Source organism: Panthera onca, chromosome B2 (assembly GCF_046562875.1).
Source record: "Panthera onca isolate mPanOnc1 chromosome B2, mPanOnc1 haplotype 2, whole genome shotgun sequence".
Lineage (NCBI taxonomy): Eukaryota > Metazoa > Chordata > Mammalia > Carnivora > Felidae > Panthera > Panthera onca.
This window is the reverse complement of record NC_138343.1, coordinates 33,486,238-33,512,391: the sequence shown is the minus strand read 5'-3', so window position 1 is coordinate 33,512,391 and position 26,154 is coordinate 33,486,238. Positions and strand designations below refer to the sequence as shown.

The window sequence follows — 26,154 nt, the reverse complement described above, 5'->3', positions numbered from 1 at the left end:
ACATCTACATACAGTTAGATATGAAGGCTGTTCAAGACAACTATTCCCTCCCAGAGCACAGGTCAACACCTTGGAAACGTTCTGGTAACTCCTACTCTTGAAGCGCACTCCTCTGCCACCACACCCCAGCTTCCTTGGTGTTCCCTCCTATCCTCTGGGTCAGCAAAGAGGGCTCAGCCAGCCCCTGGAGATAAACTTCTCCAGGGTCATCCACCCTAGGAGTGTCAGTGAGGGAAGCTATTCCCTGGCAGCAAAATCCAGGACTGCCTAACAGAGACAAGACACTCCCAAGGGTTCTGGGGCAGCTCTGCTGAAAATAACTAGTTCCAAAGTAGAAAGGAACCGGAACATTTACACAAACCACACCATTTCAACTGAGTTTACGATGGCTTCCTGGTTGTTTAAATCAGGACAGGCAAGAACAGACTGCCAGACAAATTGTCATTTGTAGGCCCCTAGTGAGCTTAGGCAGTTTTCCACCTGTCCAGACAAATAAACATGCTGCCGTGAGTTATGGACAGGTGGGCCCTGTGGTGCCGGAGACTGGGTCATTAGAACGCGTGAGGAAGACGGAACAAGATGCCTGAGAAAGACTGCTCAGCATCTCGGCCCTGCCCACAATCTCCGGGCCACAAACATTCTTCTTACCCACTGGCTACTCCCCTGGAGGAATCAAAAGGGAACATCTATGGGAAAAAGCAGGACAAAGAGAAGTGAAGGAACCCTAGGCAAAGAGGGCAGCCATCCACGAAAACACAGAGCTGCAATCAGAGAGCACACCTTTGAGGGTGCTGGCGCAACACTGGGGTACAGGAAAGAGCTCTGTGTTGCAGGTGAGGTCCAGATTAATTGCTTTCCTACAGTCTTCTATAATAGAAAAGCCTGTCCCTCACTTTCTGGCCAGGTAATTACTTAGCTGCCACTCTGACCACACAGCACATGTCTAAACAAATTAAACTTCTCGGGGGCCTATTCATTTCATGGGGCAAAAACACAGAAATATCGTTGTCCTGTGAGAACAGACAGAAGCCAGCTTGTTTTGCTATACTTCACGGGGCTCTGTGTGAGCCACAGATGATGAGGGCTAAAGCAGCCAGCAGGTCAGATGGGCAGGAGCACGGCCAGACCAGACAGAGGCGTTGCAATGCCTGGCATCTTGACCCAAACCGGACCCAAGCCCGCATGCACTACCCACTCACTAATCAGGCAGCCACAGTCCCTGGACAAGGCTAACAGAGGCATCCTCCACCTCCAGCCGGACATGCCAGAGGTAATATAATTCACCATCTGGAATAACACAGAACCCACACCCACACATACACACCTATGTGCACATATGCTCGTAAAGATGACCTCCATACCTGGTGTCTATGAAGCTCCCTCTACACCAACTTCCCTAATCCACCCTGGATCAGAGAATGTTTGAGGCCACCAGCATCTCCCTCTCTAACTGGTAGCAATTATCTGTCTGGAACCTGTGGGCCTGACTACCAAGAAGAAGCATTTCAGATTCATCAGGCCTTCAGCCTTTAAGAAGTCTTTCAGGGCATCGGCACCATTTCTTAGTTCCAAGAACGATGGTGCTGATACTCAGACTCACCTGCCCTGACCCCTTGACTACCTAGTCATCTGTACTTCTCACACAGGATTTCTGTATTCGAGATTCCTGGCCATCAGCTGGTCTAAATAATTTTCAATTTCCTTCTCCTTGCTTTATAACCTGGTTTTTAGATTTTGTTTCTGCTTTCAGCATGCGACGCACCCATGGAATGGATTTCCTAAGACAGTGTCCTAGAACCCAATCTCTCTTTCACCACGCACTCAGTGATCCTTGCCCAGGATGACAACAAGGACAATGATCAAGTTTGGGAAATTCTTACAGATTCAGATTTCATTTGATAGCTTAAGAAATACATGTATGTACATAGGCTTATGTACTTATATGTGTACACATATAAGAAGTCACTCAACACAAATTAATGGGGAAAAAAAGGCAGAGGGGAAAAAAACAAGATGAGAAAAGAAGCAGGTGGCAAGAGTGGCTAAAAAGAAAGCGAAAGGAAGTTAAAAGTAAAAGTCAAGCAGTAAGATAGATTTGTAAGACAATGTAAGTGTAGAATGGAATCTCAAATTTGTCTGACAGGAGAAATTAATCACTAACAGAAAGCAGCTTGACAGCTCAACTGATGCCTGGCCCCACCCCTCCTTGTCCGAGGGCCCCTCCCCCGCAGCCTCACCCCCATCTCGCTCTATCCTTCCTCTTAGCTTTATTTTTCTCATTAGCTCTCTTTTTTTTAAATTTTTTTTTTAACGTTTTATTTTTATTTTTGAGACAGAGAGAGACAGAGCATGAATGGGGGAGGGGCAGAGAGAGAGGGAGACACAGAATCGGAAGCAGGCTCCAGGCTCTGAGCCATCAGCCCAGGGCCCGCCACGGGGCTCGAACTCACGGACCGCGAGATCGTGACCTGAGCTGAAGTCGGACGCTTAACCGACTGAGCCACCCAGGTGCCCCTCTCATTAGCACTCTTATCACCAACTAGCATACTACAATTTTACTTAATGTCTTCTCTTCCCGCCCCCCCCCCCCCCCCCCCCGGCTTTCTAGAATGTCAGTTACAGAGGGAGAAGGGATTTTGTCTATTTTGTTCATTGCTCACCCCCAGTGCTTAGACTAGTACCTGCAGCTTAGCAGGTATTCAACAAATTAGTTGAATGAATGGAAACTTCTCATAAAAATACACTTCAATTATGTATTATTGTTGATTATATGAAAATACCTCTACTTGATTCTCAAACACAACTGCTGAGAATATAAGATTAACTACTATTTCCTAAATTATACAAAATAGTCTGTATCCAACTGATGCCATTACTAGAAAAAAAAGAAGGAAGAGCAGAAGCAAAGTATAGAAAGAATGTCCCAGAAAATGTTTCTGTGGTTCTCAGCATTTGTATGCACTGGCATAAAGATCAAATTCTTCTCATATATTCACCGACATTCACTGTCAACTAAGCTTTTGGTCTGATGTTTAAAACAACAAAACGTGGGGCGCCTGGGTGGCTCAGTCAGTTGGGCATCTGACTTGTGATTTCAGCTCAGGTCATGAACTCAACGGTTTGTGGGTTCGAGCCCTGCCGTCAGGCTCTGCACAGACAGTGAGGAGTCTGCCTGGGGTCCTCTCTCTCCCTCTCTCTCTCCAACTCCCCTGTTTGTGCCCTCTCTCTTTTAAAATAAATAAATAAACTTTAAATTAAAAAAAAATTAAAAAACCAAGCGTAAGGAAACAACAAAGAGGAAAGAGGGGGAATTCTCATCTTCTGGCAATTTCACAAATAACCACAAATCCCTACCTGGTCCTTGATGGTGCTGTCCTGAAGGGGGTAAATACAACCAGAATGTTTATGAAAGGACAGGGGGCGGACAGCGTGGCTTGGTGGCGGATGGGGAAAGAAGTGACCTAACACTACAGGCAGTAAAATGCTCTGTAGAATAGAAACATGAGTTAACACTGGCACAGCTGTTAAAAAAGAGAAAAGAAAAATCCTTCAGGTGGAGAAAGCTGGGGAAAGGCCTCTCCTTGATGCCACCAGGAAGAATAAAGAATGAAAAGGAACGGTACATGAGGAAAGTAAGGAGGAAGAAAGTAAAAGACTGGAAAGGGCATAGATGAACAGGGAAGAAAGAACAGAGGGGAAACAAGGAGATTAAAAAAAAAAAAAAAGAAAGAAACGGGAGTAAAAAGGTAGGAAACACAGGGAGGGAGAAAGCTGGAGAGGAGAGGAAAGCATGGAAATGAGGACAGAGCAGATAAAAGCCAGGCCTCCCCAGACTCCTGTGCTAAATGAAGTGGCAGCCACAGGGAGAGGCGCCCTTCCAGGCCAGGTGCCAGCCGACCCACCCTTCCCGGCAAGCTGTCCACTAGGAGGCATGATGTCACCAAGAGCTGTTTGGTGGGGTGGGGGTGGGGGGGGGGCGTTGGGCACACCAGTCCTCTCCTCACTAACTGCAGAGCCAGGACTAACTCTGGCTTACTCACACAGCTATGTATGGTGTGGCCATGGAAATGCCCATATATGTATTTTCAAATCTGGGCTAACAAAAATCACTTGAATTTATCAGACAGAAAGGCAAAGCTATTGATTCAGCACTGCCTAAAAAATAAGTGAGATTATTTTTAATATTATGAAAAAAAAAACCAAAAAAAAGCTCTCAATCATACCAGACCACTTAAGACCAAGGCAAATTCCGAGGTTCTAGGATAAAAGTTGTGACTCCTGTGTGCACCAGGAAGCAACTTAGACACTCCAGGCTCCAATCTGTCCCCAGAGGTAGGAGTATCACATTCTTGTCTAGAGTGGGCTGGCTAGGCTCAGCAAAAAGACTATACAGCATGCTTGTTTACATACTAAAGAACAATACAAACTGCAGACTACGGGTGTGGAGGAAAGTTTAGCCACAGTCAGCAGAAACTCAAGCTCAAATCTCTTTATTTTATATCTAAGTCTTTTTTCTCCTCGCACACCCAACCCTCAAGGGTTAAAAGCAACCAAAGCCTCTGTGGAGTTGAACCAATCAGCTCGTCTCTTGATGACATCATGCCTCCAACTGGACAGTTTGCCGGGAAGGGTGGGGCGGGCCAGAGACCCGGCCTGGAAGGGCGTCCTCCCTGCTCCTGCCCCTTTTCTCACTGAGGGATACGAGAGCCAAGGGTCCCCTCTGCTACCATTTCAGATGAAACCAAGCCATTCCCCAAATCCCTGGCCAGAAATTATTCTCAGTTTGTACAAAATGTATACAAAGCACGTCGTCCCTGCTCTTTACCCGTTTCCCACTTGTTTAATATTTATGAACACTGATTACAAAACACACATTTATCACTTAAGCCTTCAGCCAAGTTTTAAATTACTCAAATGTTTATGCTAAATAGACAAGCAGCCTTCTGTGGTTTTCTCTTTCATAAACTTCAGTCCCACTCAAAGGCAGGTATGTGAGAGACCTATCTGACCCCAAAGACTATACACATTCAAGCCACAATCTGACCAGAAAGTTATTTTTGTTCTTCTTGCGAGGTCTTTATTTCAGACGTTAATTGCTGCCGCTGCTGCGGTGTGCACTCGTGGGTGCAGAGGATGTGCGCCAAGCAGAGACAGAGGATGGAAATACATCTAGGAGACGGTGATTCTGGGGCACACAGCTGAAACGCTGACGACACCCGCCACAGCTCTACGGAAAGAACGGGCTTCTTCCCTACAGTTGGAGGTGGGACAGGCTTCAAGCTAGATGATGCATTTCTCCTGTTTCCCAGCACCCTGAATATCCACACCTTCTAGCTCATCTGCAAATGAAGATTAATTTACAATTTACACGCACGAGCCATATTTACTGCTCCAGCACATAGCCATCTATGCTTGCTTACGCTTGATAGAAATAGTGCTTAAAAATGTTGGTATCACTCAGGGTCCTCTCAGGAAAAAGACGGCACATTCAAACGGGGTGACCAAAGGAGCTTAATAAAGGGACTATTATTATTATTATTTTTTTTAATTTTTTTTTTCAACGTTTTTTATTTATTTTTGGGACAGAGAGAGACAGAGCATGAACGGGGTTGGGGCAGAGAGAGAGGGAGACACAGAATCAGAAACAGGCTCCAGGCTCCGAGCCATCAGCCCAGAGCCCGATGCGGGGCTCGAACTCACGGACCGCGAGATCGTGACCTGGCTGAAGTCGGACGCTTAACCGACTGTGCCACCCAGGCGCCCCTATTATTATTATTTTTAAAATATGTATTTATTTTGAGAGAGAGAGTGAGTGGGGGAGGGGCTAAGAAAGAGAGGGGGAGAGAGAGAATCCCAAGCAGGCTCTATGGTGACAGTGTGGGCCGAGGGGCTCAATCTCATAAACCTCATAAGCTGTGAGATCATGGACTGAGGGGCTTGATCTCGCAAACCTGAGATCATGACCTGAGCTGAAACCAAGAGTCAGAAGGTTAACCGACTGAGCCACCCAGGTGCCCCAATAAAGGGATGGGGTAGAGTAGGGAGAGAGTGTAACAGAGAGAGAAAGCAACAAGGGAAGAGAGAAACAAGGGAGAGAGTGAGTCACAGCCAGGAGTCTCAGGTTGGAAGCGTGAAGGGGAGGAACTAGTTATCAGAACCCAGAGACAGCAGCTTTTGGGAAAGGTCCCTCGGGGGACAGCTGGTCTTCAGTAGGAGGACACAGCCAGCCCAAGATTTCTTTGGCCTGGTGATGCAGTCCATACAGATCCACCTTCTGGGGCACACAGGCAGGTGGAGAAGGGTAGGGAACATCCCCGAAGGGCAGATGGAAGGTACCCTGCACAGTGTCTAACAACAGGAGAACAGTTGAAGCAACAGCCAACACACCAGCCCTGTGATATAGCCACGTAACAGAATACTACGCCTCTCAGAATTCAGATCTGAATCTGGATCTTACGGACACTGCCGTGGTAAGATGCCCACAAAATGCAGTAATTAGGTAAGAAAAACAAATTATAAATCAGTGAATATATTAAGACCCCAAATCTGGATATACATCAAATGTTAACAGAGGTTAACAACATGTAGAGAGATGTAGGTGATTTTCCCATTCCTGACCTATATTTTAAATGTTTTATGTATAGCTTTTCAGTTAAACTTTTATTACACCCCTATTCTATCGGGCATCGTTAAGATAACGATGAGAGCTTTGACTTTTAACTGGTAAATGGAGAAAGTATCTACTGAAGCTTGGATTTAGATCTCCTCTGAGGCTGAGCTCTTTTAAAAAGCAAACTCTATTATTTTTCGTTACTGAAAATCTAACCGAAAATAGGGAGAATGCTAGTGTCATAATGAACACCACCATCTCAGGGGTCTACCTTAACCAGGCTAACTTTTGGAAGTCCTCTTGTTCTGGGTAATCAGCAAGGGCTGCACTAGGCACCTGTAAGGAGCAGTCTGTATCTGGAAAAAGTGACTCTCAATCTATCAGCTGTCCAGGTTTCCCAGCTATGGAACATCAGCCCCAATAACCAACCAACCAGCCACTGCTGGCCATTATGTAAAAGAATACATTTGAAAAATAAATAGTAGAGAGGGCTGCCGATTTCTCCCCGACTTCTCTTCTCCTCTCAGGGAGTTGGCAGAAAGGCTCATTAACTTCTTAAAGAACAATGGGGGGCTACAGCCCTACTTTTCCAGGCTGGGCCGACTCTTCTGTCTCTGGGGTGGGCCAGAGTCACGCAGCAGGTCACGGGGTGAGGGGCTTGAACCCCACTGCTTCCTGGTCACTCTGCCAGCACCAGACAACTCCCCACCCCCCCCAAAAAGTTCTGCTTTTCTTAAGTTCTGAAGACACTCTGGGCCTCAGTTCCCATTCTCCAAAGCTTTAAGCACAATAATAATACAAATATCTACCATTCCCTCAATATTTTATGCATCTAGAAACTGTGCTAGGCACTTACACATCTAACCAGTAAAAACGCCTCTGAAACACAGATTTGACTGCCTCTGTTTCACAAATACCGGTAACAACACTGAGGATTCCTGAGGCCACTCATACAACAAGGTGGAGTTGATGGTGGAGTGGGGGCTCAAAGCTGGGTCTGCTGGCTCTGGAGCCTGAGCCCTGTGTATTACCCTGCACCGCCTTCTAGAAGCAGCCTGGCAGACTCGCCCACAACCCCATCTGTGCTGGGATCACCGCCGCCTGGGCCCCACAGCGAGCTGAGTTGGACCCACGCGCCTTCAGAACAGCTTTCCCCACCTCCCGGGGATCTAATGATGAACCAGAAAAAAAAAAAAAATCAAGCACAAGATACGGTAAAGCAGCCTTCAGGCACTGGTCAGGGGTAGAGTGGGGAGCAGTCATTAACTAATGCCCTGTTCCAGGAAAGTCTGCCAAAGCCCTGTGTGTAGGGCCAACCACTGGGGGAAACACTTCTGAAGTTTCTCTTTAGCTAGAGATATCCACAAAAACCAAGTATAATATGACTCAAAAACAATGTGAAGGATTTCGCATGAAGGGCCCTGTTAATATTCACTCGTGGTCTTCTGAATTCTTTCCAATGAGACCTCAGTTGCCTTAGTTTTTCAAATTTGAAGTGTAACGCTGCTTCTGGTGATTCAGTCACATCATGGACTAGCCCAGGACACCTAGACCTCAAATAGTCCCTGGGTTCACTGCACCTACGTGCAATCTCTACCTGCAACAGAAATGTTAGCATATGAACCTCCTCTCACTAAGGTGCCAAGAGACAACTAGTGTGTTACCCCTGAGGGCCAACTTCAATTAAAAGCTAGGCCATGCTTCAGTGATTTCATGTCTCTTCTCCAGGAGGAAATGGTGGAGCTCGTAAGACTGCCTGGCAATGCCACGTGGTAACAGAGCACGGATATCCTGTGGCGAATCACCCAGCATGATCTACCTCTAGGCTGGAAGAGGTATGCTCAGGAGATGAGGCCAAAAAGAAGAGGTAATTGGTTAGACTGGTAAAGCCGTCTTCCAGCCCATTTGAAGGATTCTGAGATATTGCCTTCATTTCAAATCAAAATACTCACTTTTCAGCCTCATGTTCAGGCCCCTCCCACTATCTGGTCCCAATCTCACTCCCTCATTTCTTTTTCTTTTTTTTTTCTAAGATTTTATTTTTTTTACTTTGTTAAAAAACATTTTTTTTAACATTCATTTATTTTTGAGAGAGAGAGACTTAGTGCAAGCGGGGGAGGGGCAGAGAGAGAAGGAGACACAGAATCTGAAGCAGGCTCTAGGCTCCGAGCTGTCAGCACAGAGCCCCATGCAGGGCTCGAACTCACAGACCGCGAGATCATGACCTGAGCTGAAATTGGACGCTCAACCCACTGAGCCACTCAGGAGCCCCATAAGGTTTTATTTTTTAAGTAATCTCTATACCCAACGTGGGGCTTGAACCCACCACCCCGAGATCAAGAGCCTCATGCTTTTCTGGATGATCCAGCCAGGTGCCCCTCTACCCTTATTTCTTATGCTCCCCTATACAAATTCTACACTCTATAGAAACGAAATGACCTAAGCTTTCCCAGCTCTACACCTTTGCTCATGCTATTCTCTTCTCCAAGGCCCTTTCTTCATTCTTCTAGCTTCAACCTGGTTTTCACCAAAACACTTGGCTCTTTAATTCCACTCCCCTTCTACCCTTTCTCACCTCTTGTCTCCACCCTCCCCACCTCCACTGATACTTATTCTCCATGGGCCCCTCCTGCCATTTCAGAGCACACTGTATTTACCTTTTCTTTTCTTTTTTTTTATAAATTAAAAAAAATTTTTTTTAATGTTTATTTATTTTTGAGAGAGAGAGAGACAGAGCACAAGCCAGGGAGGGGCAGAGAGAGAGGGAGACACAGAATCTGAAGCAGGCTCCAGGCTCCAAGCTGTCAGCACAGAGCCCAGCTTGGGGCTTGAACTCATGAACTGCGAGATCATGACCTGAGCAGAAGTCAGCCACTTAACTGACTGAGCCACCCAGGCGCCCCTTTTATAATTTTTTAAAAATGTTTATTTTATTTTTTGAGAGACAGAGAGTGAGCGGGGGGAGGGGCAGAAAGAGAGGCAGACACAGAATCAGAAGCAGACTCCAGGCTCCGAGCTGTCAGCACAGAGCCCAACAAGGGGCTCGAACCCACAAACCGTGAGATCATGACTTGAGCCGATGTCAAACGCTTAACCAACCGAGCCACCCAGGCGCCCTGGACTTATCTTACTCTTAAACTGCTTAACCCTATACTTGACTGTAAATGAGTAAAAGACAAAGGCAGAGCACACATTCCTACAAACACACAAACTCTGTGTGTCATCTCCCATGGGCCAGGGAGCTCTCTCACTCAAACTGATTTTCCTCAAGTGGCCTAGAGTCTAGTACGGGCTCACCAAATCTTGGTTTATGAACCAGTGAAAACTTTCTACTGCACAGGATACCTCAGCCCAACTACCCCAAACCTCATCTTATCTGGAGAGAAGAGTGCAGTAGGAATTGCCTCCGCCCTGTTCCCACACCGGGAATGGGATTCACTCTGGTTTACATAACTTTGCAGCTGCAACGTGAACAGACTTGGGTAGGGCATTTAGTGTACAGATTGCTCAAATGGATGTGTCAGCTGCACTGTTCCCCTCCTCTCAGAGAGCTAAATTCATCTCTTGAACGTGTTCCTGGGAGATAGAGCCAGTCCCCTTCAAAGGCAGCTTCCTCTCAGCAAGAAGCCTGCAAGGGTAGCACTTTCACATTCTCTGGGTGTTTACCAATCTCTGAGAAACACATTCTTCTGCCCAGTAAGATATGTCACAGGTCACCGAAAAATATTCGGGTACATATTTCTAGCTACTCTATAACAATGGTTATGAAAGGAACCTGGGCCTCAGACTCCAAATGTTTTCTCCTCACTAATCTCTCTTTGTTTTTGGAACCACCTAGCCCTCTGCCTCATCAACCCGGGAATGTGGGACGGGCAGAATGCTTCTGCTGGGAGAGGCGTTTGGTCTGCAGGGGAAGGCAGTAAGAATAATCACAGAGGAGCGGAGAACAGAAAAGCCCCACTCTGGTCCCCTTTCAGCAGGGTCTCCCAACGCCCACCCCCTCATCCCCTCCTGGCTAACCCTGGATCTTCACTCTTCCTCCTGAAGACTCACACAAAGTTCTCTAGCTGTTCTTAAGCATCTTTAGGGTGAGCACGACTCCCTCAATGGTGGCTGATGGGACCCAAATATTTCCAAACAGCATGTCATTTCTAGGAACTGCCTCTCCCTTGGACCTGTTCTGCCTGGGGCCTCCACCCTCCAGTTTACCCGTGAATGGACCTTTCCTTTGCCATCTGGGCAAGAAGATCCCCTGCCCTGGCAACGTGGGGCCTGCCTCCTCACAGCTGCCAGAAACACTCTGGTCGTAGCGCGAAGGAACCAGGGCAATCCTGGCTCATACGTCCTGGTCCCGGGAGTCAGCGCACAGGGGAGCCGTGGTGGGCTGTGGCTCCCTGTGACGTCACATGGCCTTACCTCATCCCACTCCGAGGCGAAGGAGGGCGACTTCTCCAGCCTCTTCTTCCCGATGCTGCAGTTGGACAAGGACTCGCTCCGGCTCCCCATTGTAGCGTCCTCCGTGGGTGAGCAGGTCAGGAGATCAGAGTCAGACTTGGACAAGCTGCGGCTGAGTTTGAGTTCAGCTTTGGGTTTGCTGGTGGGAGGGGCTCGGCTTCTAGCCCCACTCCGGTCTCTTTCTTCCTCGGCACCACCAGGGTGTTGAGACGCCGTGTGAGTCAAAGTTTCGGGGTGCGATTGGCTGTTGGTGGTGGGCAGGCCAGCTGGGTAACCCACTCTCTTACTCTGGTCCAGGACACTGGGCGGGGAGGCTCCAGGAGCGTGCACACCCGTCTCCTCCAGCTGCATGCTGGCCTCGTGACAGGCGCCCTGTGCAGGGGACCCTTCTGGATGGCTCTGGCCAGTGGCAGAGAGCAGCTGGAAAGGGTCCTGCCCCACCTCACACACCGGGGAGGAGCCGTGGAGGAGACCTGAGAACTGCTCTGGGACCTGCCCGTCCTGCCCCTCCGCAGAGTCCTGGCTCCGGCTGCTGCTGCTCCGCCTGTGGTCTTGGAGTGGACGGAGAGACAGAGAAATAAAAAATTAAACGTGGCAAAAATCAACAAAGTTCCAATGCAGCCAGCGTACGGCAGAGCTGAGGAATTCAAAAACAGGGAAAGAGGGAAGCTGGATGGGCTGCAGAGAGGACAGAGGGAGAGAAGAAGAGAGGGGAAGGAAGAAAACAGTTTCGTATTGTTCTTAATGTTCAATTTGTACCCAAAGTTGGAGCATTTATGAAATTCCAAACACTGGCCTGATTAATGCTATCTGGCAGCCCTCCCTGTTGCTAGGTCTCTGTTAACATTAACGACCAGACCTTGCTATATAAGGCTAACAGTGCTGACTATATCCTACAGAAAGGACACGAGTAAGGGACAGAGAGCAAACACGGAGTAAAAGTGAGAAAGAAAGAGAGAGAGAGTGCCAGCGAGCAGGCGAGACTCACTCCTGGAACATCTGATACATTTCCATAAAGGCCAAAGTGTTATTTAGAGCCGCCCGCCCTCCCTTCCTCTGGCAAGCAGCAGCAGAGGGGAAAAAAAACGGAGGTCATGATCTACAACCTGCAACTTCTGGAATTCTTTAAGGGAACATGCAAAACAAAACAGCAGAGAAGTAACTGCTTCCTTCCTCACAGGGGGCTGTTCAGGGTTCCACGCCTCATCCTTCCTTCCTCAGGGAGCAGAGACTTTTCTGTTCTTTTTTTTTTTTTTTTTTTTTTTTTGAGAATGTGCACATCTCACTCCTTCCAAAGCCTCCCAGCTGCTCCTATTTGTTTAAGTTTAACCTCAGTTGATCCACTGAAAACAAAACGGTCTAATTTGTCAATGCCAAGAGATATTTGCAGCTCTCTCAAGACCTCCCCAACATCCCCAAAATCTGACACTACTAGTTCAGGAGGCCAACTACTACTGTATACTCACCCAAGATATCAAATGCCTCTGCCCTGAAGTGGCATAAATAATTGACCAAATCAGAGTCCCACGCCAGGATCACACTGGGACACCCAAGGGGCTCGCCCTGTGTGAACTCTCACCCATTAGGGATTTTCACCCACATCAGCAGCCCTGTGCCCAGTACTAGCTCACATTCCTAAGCTAATATTCAACGTTATCTGCTCCGTAAGTGGAATCTACAGCACAGATACCAAATGATTCCGTAGTCTGCCCAAAGCTCCCAAGTACTGTTCGTGAGATCAGAGAACCTTAGAACTTGAAGGGGCAAGGTCAAATATTTTTACAGATGAGAAATCCAAGGCCCTCAGGCCTTTGGTGGTTTTGTCCAAGGTGGCGGGGGAGAAGACTTTAACCTAGGCTTTTCTGATCACCTGGCTCTGGTTCTGGCTATGCTGTTCTCTAGCTGTGTGGCCTTGGCACTGATCTCATCCTGCTGGGCTTCAGTATCTAAAATAAGTAGGATGGACTGCCTGGTCCTTAAAAATCCTTTTTATGTAACAATGGTGATGACAATCCAAGTCTCCACCATGCTCTGATGGCAAACTTCTCCTCCTCAGGGGCTGCTGCAGATCCCTGCCTGGGTGCCTCTCCTGCTACTGCCTGCATAGCACCCACGCTCCTTCACCAGCCTGCCTGCAGCCCAAGGCCCCTTCTTGAAGCTCAGTTCCACAACTGAACAGGGTTGTCAGGCGAGGAGGGGAGTTTATAGACATGATACACTAAAACAGAGTCTTCACCGGGAACGCCAGTGTCCCACAATGCTGGCTCTTCCAACGCGGCCTTTAAGGATGGGTCCCAACAACCAGTTCTCATAATGAGCCCACTGCCCTGAGGTCTGAGTAGGGACATGGTTCCATTCACCCCACTTTCTCCAGAAGAATGGTTCAGTCTCCACAGTCTGTTCAGCTTTTGGCAAGCCTGCAGAAGCTTCAAGGGGGCAGCCAATTAGTTCCACTTTATGGCTCCGATTACTTATCCACAGGAGCCCAGAAGTATGAACTTTGGCACCTCCTTCCTCTACACTTGACTGCTTCAGGATTTTCACACCCCTAACTCACAAACTCTATATCCCAAAGGTCAGGTCCAGAGCACTGAACAACTTGAATCTTTTCTCTAGGGAAGAAGAAATGCTGCATATGTAAGAGTTCCATCCAGCTTAACTTAGCCCCAGGAAGCCATGACTTTAGGGCTATGAATTCCACATATGACAACTGGAAGCATGAACAAGAATGCCCCGTAGTGTTGTGCAGTGGGGCCAGAGAAGACGACACGCAACCATCTTATGGGGGTTCAAACCAACAGCACTTCCTAGAAGAGGATGATGGGGAGAGTCAAAATTGCTACCTCTGGGACCCTACCCTAGTGGCCAATTTCCTACAGATTCCGGCCCAAGGCGCAATGTTCCTCTGACTGCATTTGAATACAAAAGAGGACTTTGGTAACAGGAACACAGGCTTCTATTCCTTTGTATCAGCATCTAGCTCCTTATTTAACAATATTTTGGGGAGGGAGGGGAGTTCAATGACAAAGGAAAACACCAGAGTCCAGAACTGGGAGTTAGCCTGGCTCACACTGCCTGGGTGGACCTCAGAACCCAGGCTGCAGAGAATGTTCAGTCGCTGTGGGAGCTGACAATGAAGGCTCTGTCTAACAGCCACCCATTCATGCTAGCCATCAATGAAGAAAGAGAGACAGATGCCAAGAGCTCAATACCAGACAGATGCCGGGGGAAGGAAGTGGGCAGAAAGAAGGAATGGAAACTTATGGAAGGAGGAAATATGTGAAGAGCAAGAATTGCTGAGGGTCATAATCCCATTAGAGAAAATACAATCTACCAATACTTTATGGGGTATAAGAAATCACGGAAAGGGATTCTTATAATTACATGACTTACCCAGGCAATTCCCTAGGAAAGACACCTTGGTATTTGAAAAGCTTGTCAAGATCTAAGAGCTTCAGGATCTTAATAAGCCTCATAAAAAACTATATCCAAGGCTAAGCTAGATTTCCTGGCAAAATCAACAGGTAGGAAAAGAACTACTCAGTGGTCCTTTTCTTCTGTAAAGTCAGGATAATATTGGGTCTCTTAGGGCATTAATATAATGTGTTAATATAATATTAATATAAGACACTGATCATGAGCCAGAGAGTGAGCAAATTACTTAACTTCTCTGTGCCCAGTATTCTCACCTATAATTTTGGAATCATAATAGTACGTACTTCCTAGGATTGTTGTGAGAATTATACATGTAAAGCACCCAGCACCACATTTGGCACATGCCAGCCCTCAATAGATATTAACAATTCTTATTATTCTCCGCACAGGATCCATTACAACATATTTTGCTCACGGACGAGACCAATAACTTGTCTGTTCCTCGTAGGTTTGTGCAAAAGCTCACCAAAGACAGCGTACGTGACACATACAAACATCCATTGCCTTCATCATCCTTACAACTCTCGACAGCAGAAGGAAGGGACAGAAGGTAATAGAGCAAGAAGGGCTGAAGTGAGATACAGGCCCCAGAACTGTGGCTGTAACCACCCACTCCATCAATAAGCACATGCAAAATGTTTGTCTTCAGGGGGCACCCAAGAGATAAAAAAGATGAAGACACTGAGTGTGCTCAACGGGCTTACCAGCTATCCAAAGAAACTAGCATATGCACAAGTGACGAATTCCAGATGAAAATTAATAGATACATAAACCAAATGCACAGTGAGCAGAAAGGAAAGTGTGATTGCTTTCAGCCAGAAGGATTCTCAGAAGACGTAGCTTTGGAGCAGGGCGTTGAAGGAGAAGTAAGGTCTTGATAGGCTTAAAGTTTAGTGGAAATACATTAGAAAAAGCAGAGACAGGAACCTCGGTGCCTGGGCACTCACAGACTTTCAGACTCGCAGAAGAGAATCCTCAGGCCTGAGGCTTTCCCTGACCAGGAATCACTGCGCTCCCACCTTAGAACTACGCAGCTTCTGGGGCGCCTGGGCTCCAACTCGATTTCAGCACAGGTCATGATCTCACGGTCATGAGATGGAGCCCTGTGTAGGGCTCCACGCTGGGCGTGGAGCTTGCTTAACATTCTCTTCCTCTCTTTCTGCTCCTCCCTGGCTCGTTCCCGCGTGTGTGCATGCGCGCACTCTTTCAAAAAACAAACAAAACAAAAAAACTACACAGCTTCCACTCCTCCTCCCATACTGCCTTCAGCCATCCTTACAACCTGCCCTTCTAGGAGAGAGACAAGGGGCTAGGACACAGGGACAGCTGTTTCCTTACTCTCCCCATATATCAAGGCCATCTGCTCTATTGAGTAGCACACAGCAGCATGCTAATTCCCAGCACCTTCAACTTTCAATCTTTATTCATTCTGGGTGTTCATTTTCCTTTTACCCTGTGAGCCGCTGAAGCAAGGGGGTCTTCTGTGCTGCATTTTAATTACTATGATGATCCACAGGGGAACTCAAGGACTTTTGAACAATAACATTTTAACATTTACACATTTTTCAATCACCCCCCTCCCACCCCCGTCTGTTTAAATTAGGGCAAAAAAATGCAGCGTGTGTGAGAACTTGTAAGTCAAATCAACCCTCGGACACAGAGAAGAAGGTTACTCTGGCTACCCAGACTGTTGTGCCTTCTTCTTTTCCGTTAGGATTGGAACCCTCCAATTGCCCAGTGGCTATGGTGAGCACCAGGAACTGGGTGTGTCCAGGAGAACTCCTAAGTCCTTGGCTACTTTTGGAGAGCCACCGTGTTTTCCTCAGAAGGAAGGGGCCGACTAGGTTATGCAGGGACTTGCTGGCGACTATGATCCGATAAGACAAGTAGACCTAGCATCCATTCTCTGGTCCACGACAATCAGAGAAACAGAAAGAGACCTGGACTGGGATTCAGGAGGTCCAAGTTATAGTCCCTCCCTGGGTCTTTTTTTAAAAAATGAATGGCTGTAAATGCATTGTCTAGGGCTTTGACATTTAGTATGATTTGACACTGATTAGATGAATTAAGTTCCCTTTTAGTTCTATGATGCTAAGAACGTGAATAGCAGCAGAGCTCTGGATGAAATGATTTAACCTCATGGTTAAACAGGCTTTTTGGATTCAGCTAGACTGGGGCTTAAGACCCAGCTCTCACACCAAACTTCTTTCCCATCTATTAAACAGTGATAAAAATAGCCCCTACCCGGAAGATTTGTCATGAGATATACAATGACCTAATCAGTGTAGATGAACTCAGCACATGGCCGCCCATAAGAAGCATTCATTAAATGGTAGCTATCATTATCATCATTTTTCATTTACAACCATTTCCGAACTGCTCTTCATGCTAACACTGCACCCAGAGGCTGGTTTCCTTTCTCTCGACTCTGCAAAGGAGACTGGTTTCTTCTAAGTGGCCCTATACTCTAGATAGAATAAAACTCAAATGCCAGAGAAGGTCCTGTCGTTCTACAAGTTCAGTTCAGGGTGATGTGTGCCAGCACAGCGGGGGAAAAACTTTCAGGTCAGGAACCTCCACTCACTGCAGCACCCACAGGTACAGCCCAGCTTTGGGACTCGGACTATTCTACTTTGACTTGGTCCTGATTACCTGACATCTCCCCCGTTTCCTGAAACTCCTCTTGAAGAGTCTGTCCCCTCTCTGTGGCCCCTCAAACTTCCCTATTTAATACACCAGCTCTGCTTGGATCAGTTTCCAACCAGCCATGATACTTAACCGTGCCTAATTTAACAGCACACTTGCTGTCTCTATTTCCCTTGATCTTCTGCCAGTTCCAGCACTGGGTATTCACAACCATTTGCTTTCTCTCCTCCAGTTGCTGGAATGTTGAGCCCTGCTGAATACTCAAGAAACAACTGAGTCCTCAGCTGGCTTCCAATAGCTACAGTGTATTAGGTACTAGTTATTCTATGCTAGACATGCTGCTAAACACTTTCTTTTTTAATATTCACAACCATGGGGTAAGAATTTGAATCCCTACTTTACATGGAGAAAATGAAGCTTAAAGAAGTTAAATGACTCCTCAAGGTCACCAACCAGTAAGTGGTAGAGCAAGAATCCAAGTTTACTACCAAGCCTAGCTACCCTTTTATTCATCTCTCGAAAACTGTGGTATCACCATAAGATTGATTCCTCATTTCTCCCACTCTTTTTAGACTGTCATCTTTCCCACAGCACCTATACTCTTGGGTAATGACATCAATTTCCTGAGAAGACTTAGATCGGACAAACTTCCTTATCTGTTCTCAATACCACACATGTCAAACCTTGGGGATAATTTGATCTCTTCCCACCTACCTCAGGGAAGTATCTCCCCATCTTGAATTTCACCAATAGCCTTCTAACTGCTGAAGCCTTTTTCTAGTCTTCACTGCTTCTAGCTCTTTCTATTATCATGTGACACAGTTTACCAGTTATCCCTGGTACCCACTCTCCCCTTCCTGCTTGGTCATGGGGTTTTTTGGATTGGGTCAAACCACCTACATTAAAGACTACATTTCCCATCTTCTTTGTAGTTAGGTATAGTCACATGACCAAATTCTGGCCAACGGGTTCTAAGAGAAAGTGAAACTTTTGAGAACTATCTTTAAAGTTCTCTCCTTTTCTTTCTTCCTATGCTGACAGCTTGAACTTGAATAGTCATCTTGAACCATGATGACAGAAAGAGACTGGTTTCTTGAGCATCATGAAATGTCACGCTAGCCCTTGACTTCTTACCTCTGGACTTCTGTCTTATTTAAACAACAGTTATTTTGGGGTTTGCCTCACATTCACTTCTCACTCTCTCAATTTCCTCACATTGGCTTCTATGACACTCGATTATCCTGGTTATCTTCCTATGTTTCTTTACCCTTGTGCTTCTAAATATAAATTATATTCTTGACTTCTTCAATCTCTCTAGTTTTTCCCTCAGCAACTGATTATCTTTTATGTTAACCACCACCTCAACTTGGATGATCCCTGAATATGCATTTCTAATCTTTCTATCTCTCTTGAACACTAGACCTACATTTCTAAGTTATTTATGAGGTATCTTTCCCAATATTCATTATCTTTAATATCCTTAACATATGCAAAACTGAACTTAACATCTTCCTTCAAACATGTCCCTTCTCAAGCCCCTATTTCTGTCAGGTGCACCATATTTTCCCAAATAACCAGGTTCAACACCTAAGAATCATCATGAATACCCCCTCTTCCTGATTCTTCCACATTTGATTGTAAGGTCCTGTTAATTCTACCTCCTCAATACCTCCACCATCCATACCCTTCCTTCCTATCACTTCGTACTATTAGTTTGGAGCCTAATTTCCTTCAAGAGATTCCTTGAAGTCTCTTGACTTCAGGATATTCCTGCCTCTAGTCTCTCCCAACTGCAATCAAAGATTCCACAATTATACATATGTAAAGCATGGCTTCAATCCTGCCATCTTACTCGAAAAGCTTCAACAACACTGCACTATCTTTGTAATAATGACTGACATTTGAGATCCAATACTCTACACAACCAGTTCTTTGTTTGAGCCAAACTAGATTACTTACCATTCTCCAAACACGAGCTCTATCATCTAACATTTTACTCTTGTTTATGCCACTCCCTCTGGCTGGAAGACACTCTCCTTCCTCCTTACTTCTGCCTACTAAATAGAATTCTCTATTTTGGGGTTTAGCTCAAATGCTACTTCCTTCATAAAGTCTTCCTGATCTCCTGCGCTAACATAATTTATCGATCTTTTGAATTCCAAAATTACACCAATCTATAAAAATTTAACATATTCTGCCCTTTTGTGTATTTTACGTATGCCTCACATATACATATGTATATAAATGGCTGTCAATACATTTTATGGAAGAAAATACAGATGTATATACCTCACAAGGCTTGGACTTGTTTTGCAATGGAGAGAAAAGCAAACTATTCCAACTCAGAAATAGAAATTGATAAGAGCAAGGCAGCTGTAACAGTACGGCTTTTGGCGGAAGCTCCTCTAATGGAAGAAGGTAAGAGACGAGGAAGCTGCTAAAGATAAGGCTTAATTATTAAACTGTCTCATACACACATAAATATGTATATATACGTATTTTGCATTTGGAAAAAGCATCCAAACTTACTCCTGGGAATCTACCATGAAAAGCTAGCATGGACTTCCAGGTAAAGATGGTGGACTGAATACAGGTACCAACTTACTCTTCTTCCTGAAGTCTTACTAAACCAAATATAAAAATGGGACACAGATGGAAGCATACCTGAGAATCCCAAGCTGGCAAAGGGAAAAGCCAAGGCTTATACTATGAATTTTCTAAAGGCTCAGGAACTGGCAGCGCTTGGGACATGGGAGTAGAGGGAGAAGCTAAAATAACATTTTCCTCCCCTCCAAGAGGATTAAGGTCTTCGTGCTCATGCACAAACTTCACTTAGATCTAAACACATGGCTCTCAGGAATATTGACTTACTTCCATCTAAAAAACCTCAGAGTGCAGCTGCGCGCCAAAGAGTCCACATGTATCACTGTCTTCAGATAATCATTCATCACTGTCCTAAGCTAAGTAACCACTTCACCTAGACCTAAGCATTATCAGTGGATGCTGCAGAAAGCACCACAGAGAACAATGATTTTTAGAGCTCTTGGCTACTTTCCCACTTGCTATCAAACCTGGAAGGTTGTCCAGTTTCTCAGAACAGTATGTCCAGAGTGTCCAGTGGGCAAAGAGTTAAATGCTAAAGAGAAATAAATGACTATGCCACATGAAACTGGAAACATGCTCTCGTTGCTAGTTATGCTAGCCCTGAATAAGGATTTCAGAAGACTTCTATGTTGGAAATCACTTAAATAACAGAGGAATACCTAGCTGCATAAAACTACCATAAAACCATCTGGGCCTAGTGCCTTTGTAGAGGGATGTTTTCTGCTTCACTGGCTGCTTTCTACTTCTGTCAGTTTTTGTTGTATTTACAGACATAAATGGTAATCTGCAACTACCAGATTACCATGCATACCTTGTCATCAAGATGCTTAGTCATCAAGCACTAAATGCTACTGGAAACCCCACCTCAACCAGTCATTGTGACGGACCATTAAGGGTCCCAGACAATTCATCCTAGGGGGATGGCAGCAACCTAACTAACCACAAAAATTTATTCCTATAAATTCTCTTATTATTTTAAAAATCTCTAAATCTGTGCTTATATATGTTCTTTATACTATTCCTACATGTTGTGTTTTTTTCCTCTTTTCTTGATCAGAATTGTCAGAGATCTTTAAAAAAAAAAGTTTTCATTGTAATGGTCAAGTCTATTTTTTTTTAAACTTCCTTATTTCTACTTTTATTTTTTTCTTTAACTAACTGAAATGTAACACATATACCATGAAGTATGTGACGTATACTATCTGCTTTTATCTTTATTCCTCTCTGTTACTTTCTTTTGGTTAAGTTTTAGTCTTTCTTTTTTTTATAACAAATTGAAGAATATAAACTTTCTCCTGAGTATCACTTTGGCCAGATATTACCAGTATTTATATGAAATGTTTCTGGTACCGTTAATTAATTTCTAAGTAGAAAAATAAGAAAAAAAAAAAAAAAAAAAAAAAAAGATAGGCCACTCACAGACTATATAACAGTAATGAACAAGATGCTCAATTTCACTAGATCACACAAAGGCCAAATACAAAGGACACTTTTTTGGCTTACCATGGTGAAAAACATTCAAGAGTATTAATATCCCAAGTTGGCAAAGGAATGGGAAAGTGTGTGCTCATAAACAATCAAGCAGGGCAATTCAGCTCCACCAGTTAGATCTAGACAGGTACCTGCACTCTGGCTGCCTAATTCTACCTTCTATCAATGCCTTTTAAGAAATACTCTTATAGGGGCGCCTGGGTGGCTCAGTCGGTTAAGCGTCCGACTTCGGCTCAGGTCACGATCTTGCAGTCCGTGAGTTCGAGCCCCGTGTCGGGCTCTGGGCTGATGGCTCAGAGCCTGGAGCCTGCTTCCGATTCTGTGTCTCCCTCTCTCTCTGCCCCTCCCCTGTTCATGCTCTGTCTCTCTCTGTCTCAAAAATAATAAACATTAAAAAAAAAAATTAAAAAAAAAAAAAGAAATACTCTTATAAGCATGTAAGAATATGTGTATAGAATGTCCACACCATCTTAATTTATAACAGAGAAATACTGGAAGCAACATAAATACCATCTACTAGAGACTGGAAAAATGAGCCGTGGGAGATTTAACAACCGTTAAAAAAGAATAAGGTAAGGCAGATCTTTTAAGAACTAAAACAAAATTGTACCCATGATCTATAGACAAGGTAAATTAAAAACAAATAAGTGTGCAAAACAGTTTGTAAAATACATTTTATGTTAAAAACAAACAAAACAATCTCACATAGTCACTTTTTTTTTTTTTTTTTTTTTTAAATAAAGACAGCAAAGGACCTTAAGTTGACACTACACTTTCAAACTGTGGACATCTCCAGCAACTGTGAGTAGCCGAGAGGTGAGAAGACTTGACCATTTTACTTGTATTCACTTCTATATTTTTTGAATTTTTTTTCCTGTGAGCTAATACAAATACACTCTTAAAATGCAATGTAAACAATCTCCCATCCCATCCCTCATACTGTAGTTTCTTGAATTATAGTAAGGAGGGCTGAAAGCTCTGGTAGTCTCATTAGCATGGCCTTTTGAGAACTGATGAATTAATTTCTAAAAGCTGCCTAAGATAAGGACCTTAGTGGAAAAGCAGAAAAGACTGACTATGTATTAATCCATGATCTAATCTGCAGACTTGCCTCACATTTACCAACTTTAGCAAGCATTGCTTCCAGGCTACAGAGAAACTGGCAGAGCCCATTTTCATATTTAATGCCTCAATTCCTTTGTCTGAAAGCTCTTTGAGTGATCCAAGCAGCTCGCCTGGGGGCAGGCACACCCCACAGGCTGTGGTTCAATTAAATCTGCTTCCCGCACCACCCACTCTTTTAACAGTTAGCCCAGTATTGCAGAACTAAAAGAAACCAAAGCAAAGGAGGAGCAGATGGGAGGTCTTAAGTCCTCCGTGGCAGTTTCCTCCTTAACCTAGAGATCTCTCTTGAGTTGGGATAGAAAATTCCTGCACTTGGGGCACCTTGGTGTCTCAGTCAGTTGAGTGGTTGAGCGTCCAGCTCTTGGTTTTGGCTCACGGTTTCAAGAGTTCGAGCCCCATGTTGGGCTCTGCAGTGGCAGTGTGGAGCTTGATTGGGATTCTCTCTTTCCCTCCTTTTCTCTCTGCACCTCCCCACTCTCACTGTCTCTCTCTCAAATAAATACGTAAACTTAAAAAAAGAAAGAAAGAAAGAAAGAAAGAAAGAAAGAAAGAAAGAAAGAAAGAAAAGAAAAAAGAAAATTCTTGCATTTGTCAGCCAAGGAGACCAGTCCCCATTTATGAAGTCTGTCTGACTTTCTCATTTTCTTCCTTCCAAAGGCTGAGCAGCTATCTTATAGTGGGTCCAGATCAAGCCTCTGAAAGAGAGAAAGAATTATAATCTCCTTCCTCCTCGACACTAAAAATGCTTCCTTGAGAACCAGTTTGAAACAGAGCATTACATTAATTACTTGCTTTTTAAGGGTTAATTTCAGTATGATTTATTATTAAACAGCTGAGAACTCATTGGTGCTCTACTCCACTTGCTCTATATGTTTTAATTAAAAACCCACCAATGTGATTAGAAGACTCAATACAGTTAAGATAGCTCCCCCAGATTGTTATATAGATTCAGCACAACCCCAATAAAAATCCAGCAGGATGTTTTGTAGAAATGAACCAGCTCACTCTAAATTTTTGTACTGAAAGATAGAGGAACTAGAATATCTAAAACAATTCTGAACAAGAATAACAACATGACAAAGGCAACAAGGATGGCCTTCAACACATCATGCTGAAATAACTGGATATCTATGTGCAAAAAAATGAATTTTGAAGCATACCGCACACCATATTCAAAAATTAACTCAAAATGGGTCACAGATCTAAACGTATACCTAAACTTACAACATTTCTAGAAGAAAATACAGGAGAAAATAGTTGTGACCTTATCCACTTATCCACATTGAACTTCATCAAAAATGAGAGCCTCTGCTCTTCAAAAGACACTGTTAAGGGAATAAAGAGAGAAATCACAGACTAGGAGAAAAATCATATATCTGATAAATAGTATGCAAAACATACAAAGAACTCTCACCACTCCATAAGAACACAAACAACCCCCCCTTTTTTTAATGAGCAAGAGTTGAACAGACACTTCATTAGCCATATGGATGGCAAATAATCACATTAATAGGTGTTCACTTCATGAGTCATTAGGGGAATGCAAATTAGATCCATAATGAAATATCACTAGGCACCCTATTAGAAGGACTATAATTCTGAAAACCTGACAATATTAAGTGCTGGGAGGAGACCTAGCAACTGTAACTCCGATGGAAAACCAAAACGGTATAAGCACTCTGGAACATGGTGTGGCAGTTTCTTATCAAGTGCAGCACATAATTCAACTAGGACCCAGCAATTCCATTTCTAGTGTTCTCCCAAGAGAAATGAAACTGACATTCATACAAAAACTTGTATGCAAATGTTTATAGTAGTTTGATTTGTAATCCCCAAGGACTATAAATGACCCAAATGCCTCTCAACTAGAGAATGCATAAACTGTGGTGCATCCATACAATGGAATACTACTTGGGAACGAAAAGTAACAAGTTACTGGTACACACAACACGGATGAATCTCGAGTGAAATTACGCTAAGTGAAAGGGGCCTGACTCAAAGGGTACATACTGCAGGATTCCCATTTATAGGACATTCTGGAAAAGGCAAAATTCTTGGAACAGACATAAAAGTAGTGGTTGCCAGAGGTAAGGGAGGGGTGCGGGACTGGCTACAAAGGGACACAAGGGAGTTTCTGGTGTGATAAAGCCATTCTGTATCTTGAATGTGGTGGCAGTTATATAACTGTATTTGTCAGACTTCACGGAACTGTACACAAAAGGGGCAGTTTATTGTATTTAAATTATAACTCTTTTTTTTAAAGCTCCAAATGGAAACCATAAAAAAACAAAACAAAACAACCACTATAAAAATGACCACAAAGTGTCTGCATGCTGGAAGAGAAACCTCTTAAACAGGACCATTAAAAACAAGGTCTACCACGTCATACACATACGCACATGTCCTCTTTGCCACCCCCTACCCTCTGACAGGCCCAGCAGAGGGCAGTTCCAAACAAACCATCGCAACCCCCATCCTTACCAGAAGCGTGACTGTCTTAGCATTGAAAGGAGGCACAAATAATACCCCACGAAGGACCTAGTACCTGAGAGCTATAAAGAGCTGGGAGAGGCCACAGAAGTTCCTTCCAACTGCAGGGGGAATGGCACTGCCCCTTCTTGTTCTTCCTTAGAACGAGGCTGTCACACACTCTCCAGCAGTGCGCTCACCCCTGTCGTGACCGCGTTTATATCGTCTGCCTGGCTGTCCGTCCTGCGGCACTCACTCCCTCACGGAGGAAACGGAATTTTGCAGAGGCAATGAAAGTAGGCCAAGGCGACAGAGCACTCTAGTTACCGGGTGGCAGCCAATCACGGGCCCCTCCCCAGGAGCGTCTCACTGTGAGGTCAGGACTCAAAGCAGAGCCTGTGCCGTCAGCCTGCCCCCAAAGGGACTGACTTGTTGGGCTTGTTTTTCCACAGCCTTAACTTGAGGGTTTATGACTGGATACCCCAAATCAAGCTCCGTTATGCTGCGGGCCATTTCTCCTTCCACGGTTCTTACCTGGTCTGACCTAACCACCTCCTTGCTTCGCGTGCTGCAGGGTGGTGAGCCAACTCTACCTAACACAGGGCATTGACAATGAAAGCTCATAATCAACACCCACCACCCCCAACTGCTATGACACCCAGCTCCCTCCTCCCAAGGAACATCATCCTCTCCTTCCACTCAGGATCACAAACTTTAAAAACCCTTTCAAGGTTGTCTCTGATGGGAGCGGGGTGGGGTGGGGGTGTACCTTTTGGTCTTCCATCCGCGGATACCAGCTTCTTTGTTTCTGCTGTTAACAAGAGCTCATAAGGATGCTCGTCCTCTTCCCTGGCTGCACTTCCCTGAATCCAGGGTCTCATGGCCAAGACCTAAGAGAGAAGACACCACAGAACTTCTCATGTGGGTGGCTAATACCAAGGCAGATTATGTTGAACAAATTCAAGATCCCTGGCTCCTTTTTCACCGGAGAGGAAGAAGGGGGGGAGGGGGTGGGAAGAGAAGTAAATAACTCAGTGTCACGTGAAACCACAACTGCTTTTCTGGATATGCACCTGCACCTCGAATCTCAATGGCCTTTGATTAAAACACTCCCCTTTCCTTACCTCATTATATCCTTCAAAAAGCCATTAATAAAATCCAAGATCCTTCCTTCTCTTGCCTCTCCCATCATAACAGTATTCTGCATGGTCTCTTTGGGGTGGATAGTAGCTTCCAAGCCGTTTTTAGCTATGGTGCATCACAAAAGCCTCCTTTCTCCACGATTCTTTCTTAATATGCACACATACTACCCCAAGGCT

General features: G+C 44.8%; 1 protein-coding gene across 7 annotated transcripts in view; it reads right to left on the bottom strand.

Moving 5' to 3' along the window:
- Nucleotides 1-26,154, bottom strand: part of ANKS1A (ankyrin repeat and sterile alpha motif domain containing 1A) — a 179,429-nt gene that overhangs the window by 61,842 nt on the left and 91,433 nt on the right. For all 7 annotated transcript variants that reach the window (XM_060615253.3, XM_060615256.3, XM_060615252.3 and 4 more), the window contains 2 exons: nucleotides 25,605-25,725; nucleotides 11,027-11,616 (listed from right to left, as the gene is read on the bottom strand). In XM_060615253.3, coding sequence (XP_060471236.1) covers nucleotides 11,027-11,616; nucleotides 25,605-25,725 — 711 coding nt within the window. The remainder of the gene's footprint in view (nucleotides 1-11,026; nucleotides 11,617-25,604; nucleotides 25,726-26,154) is intronic.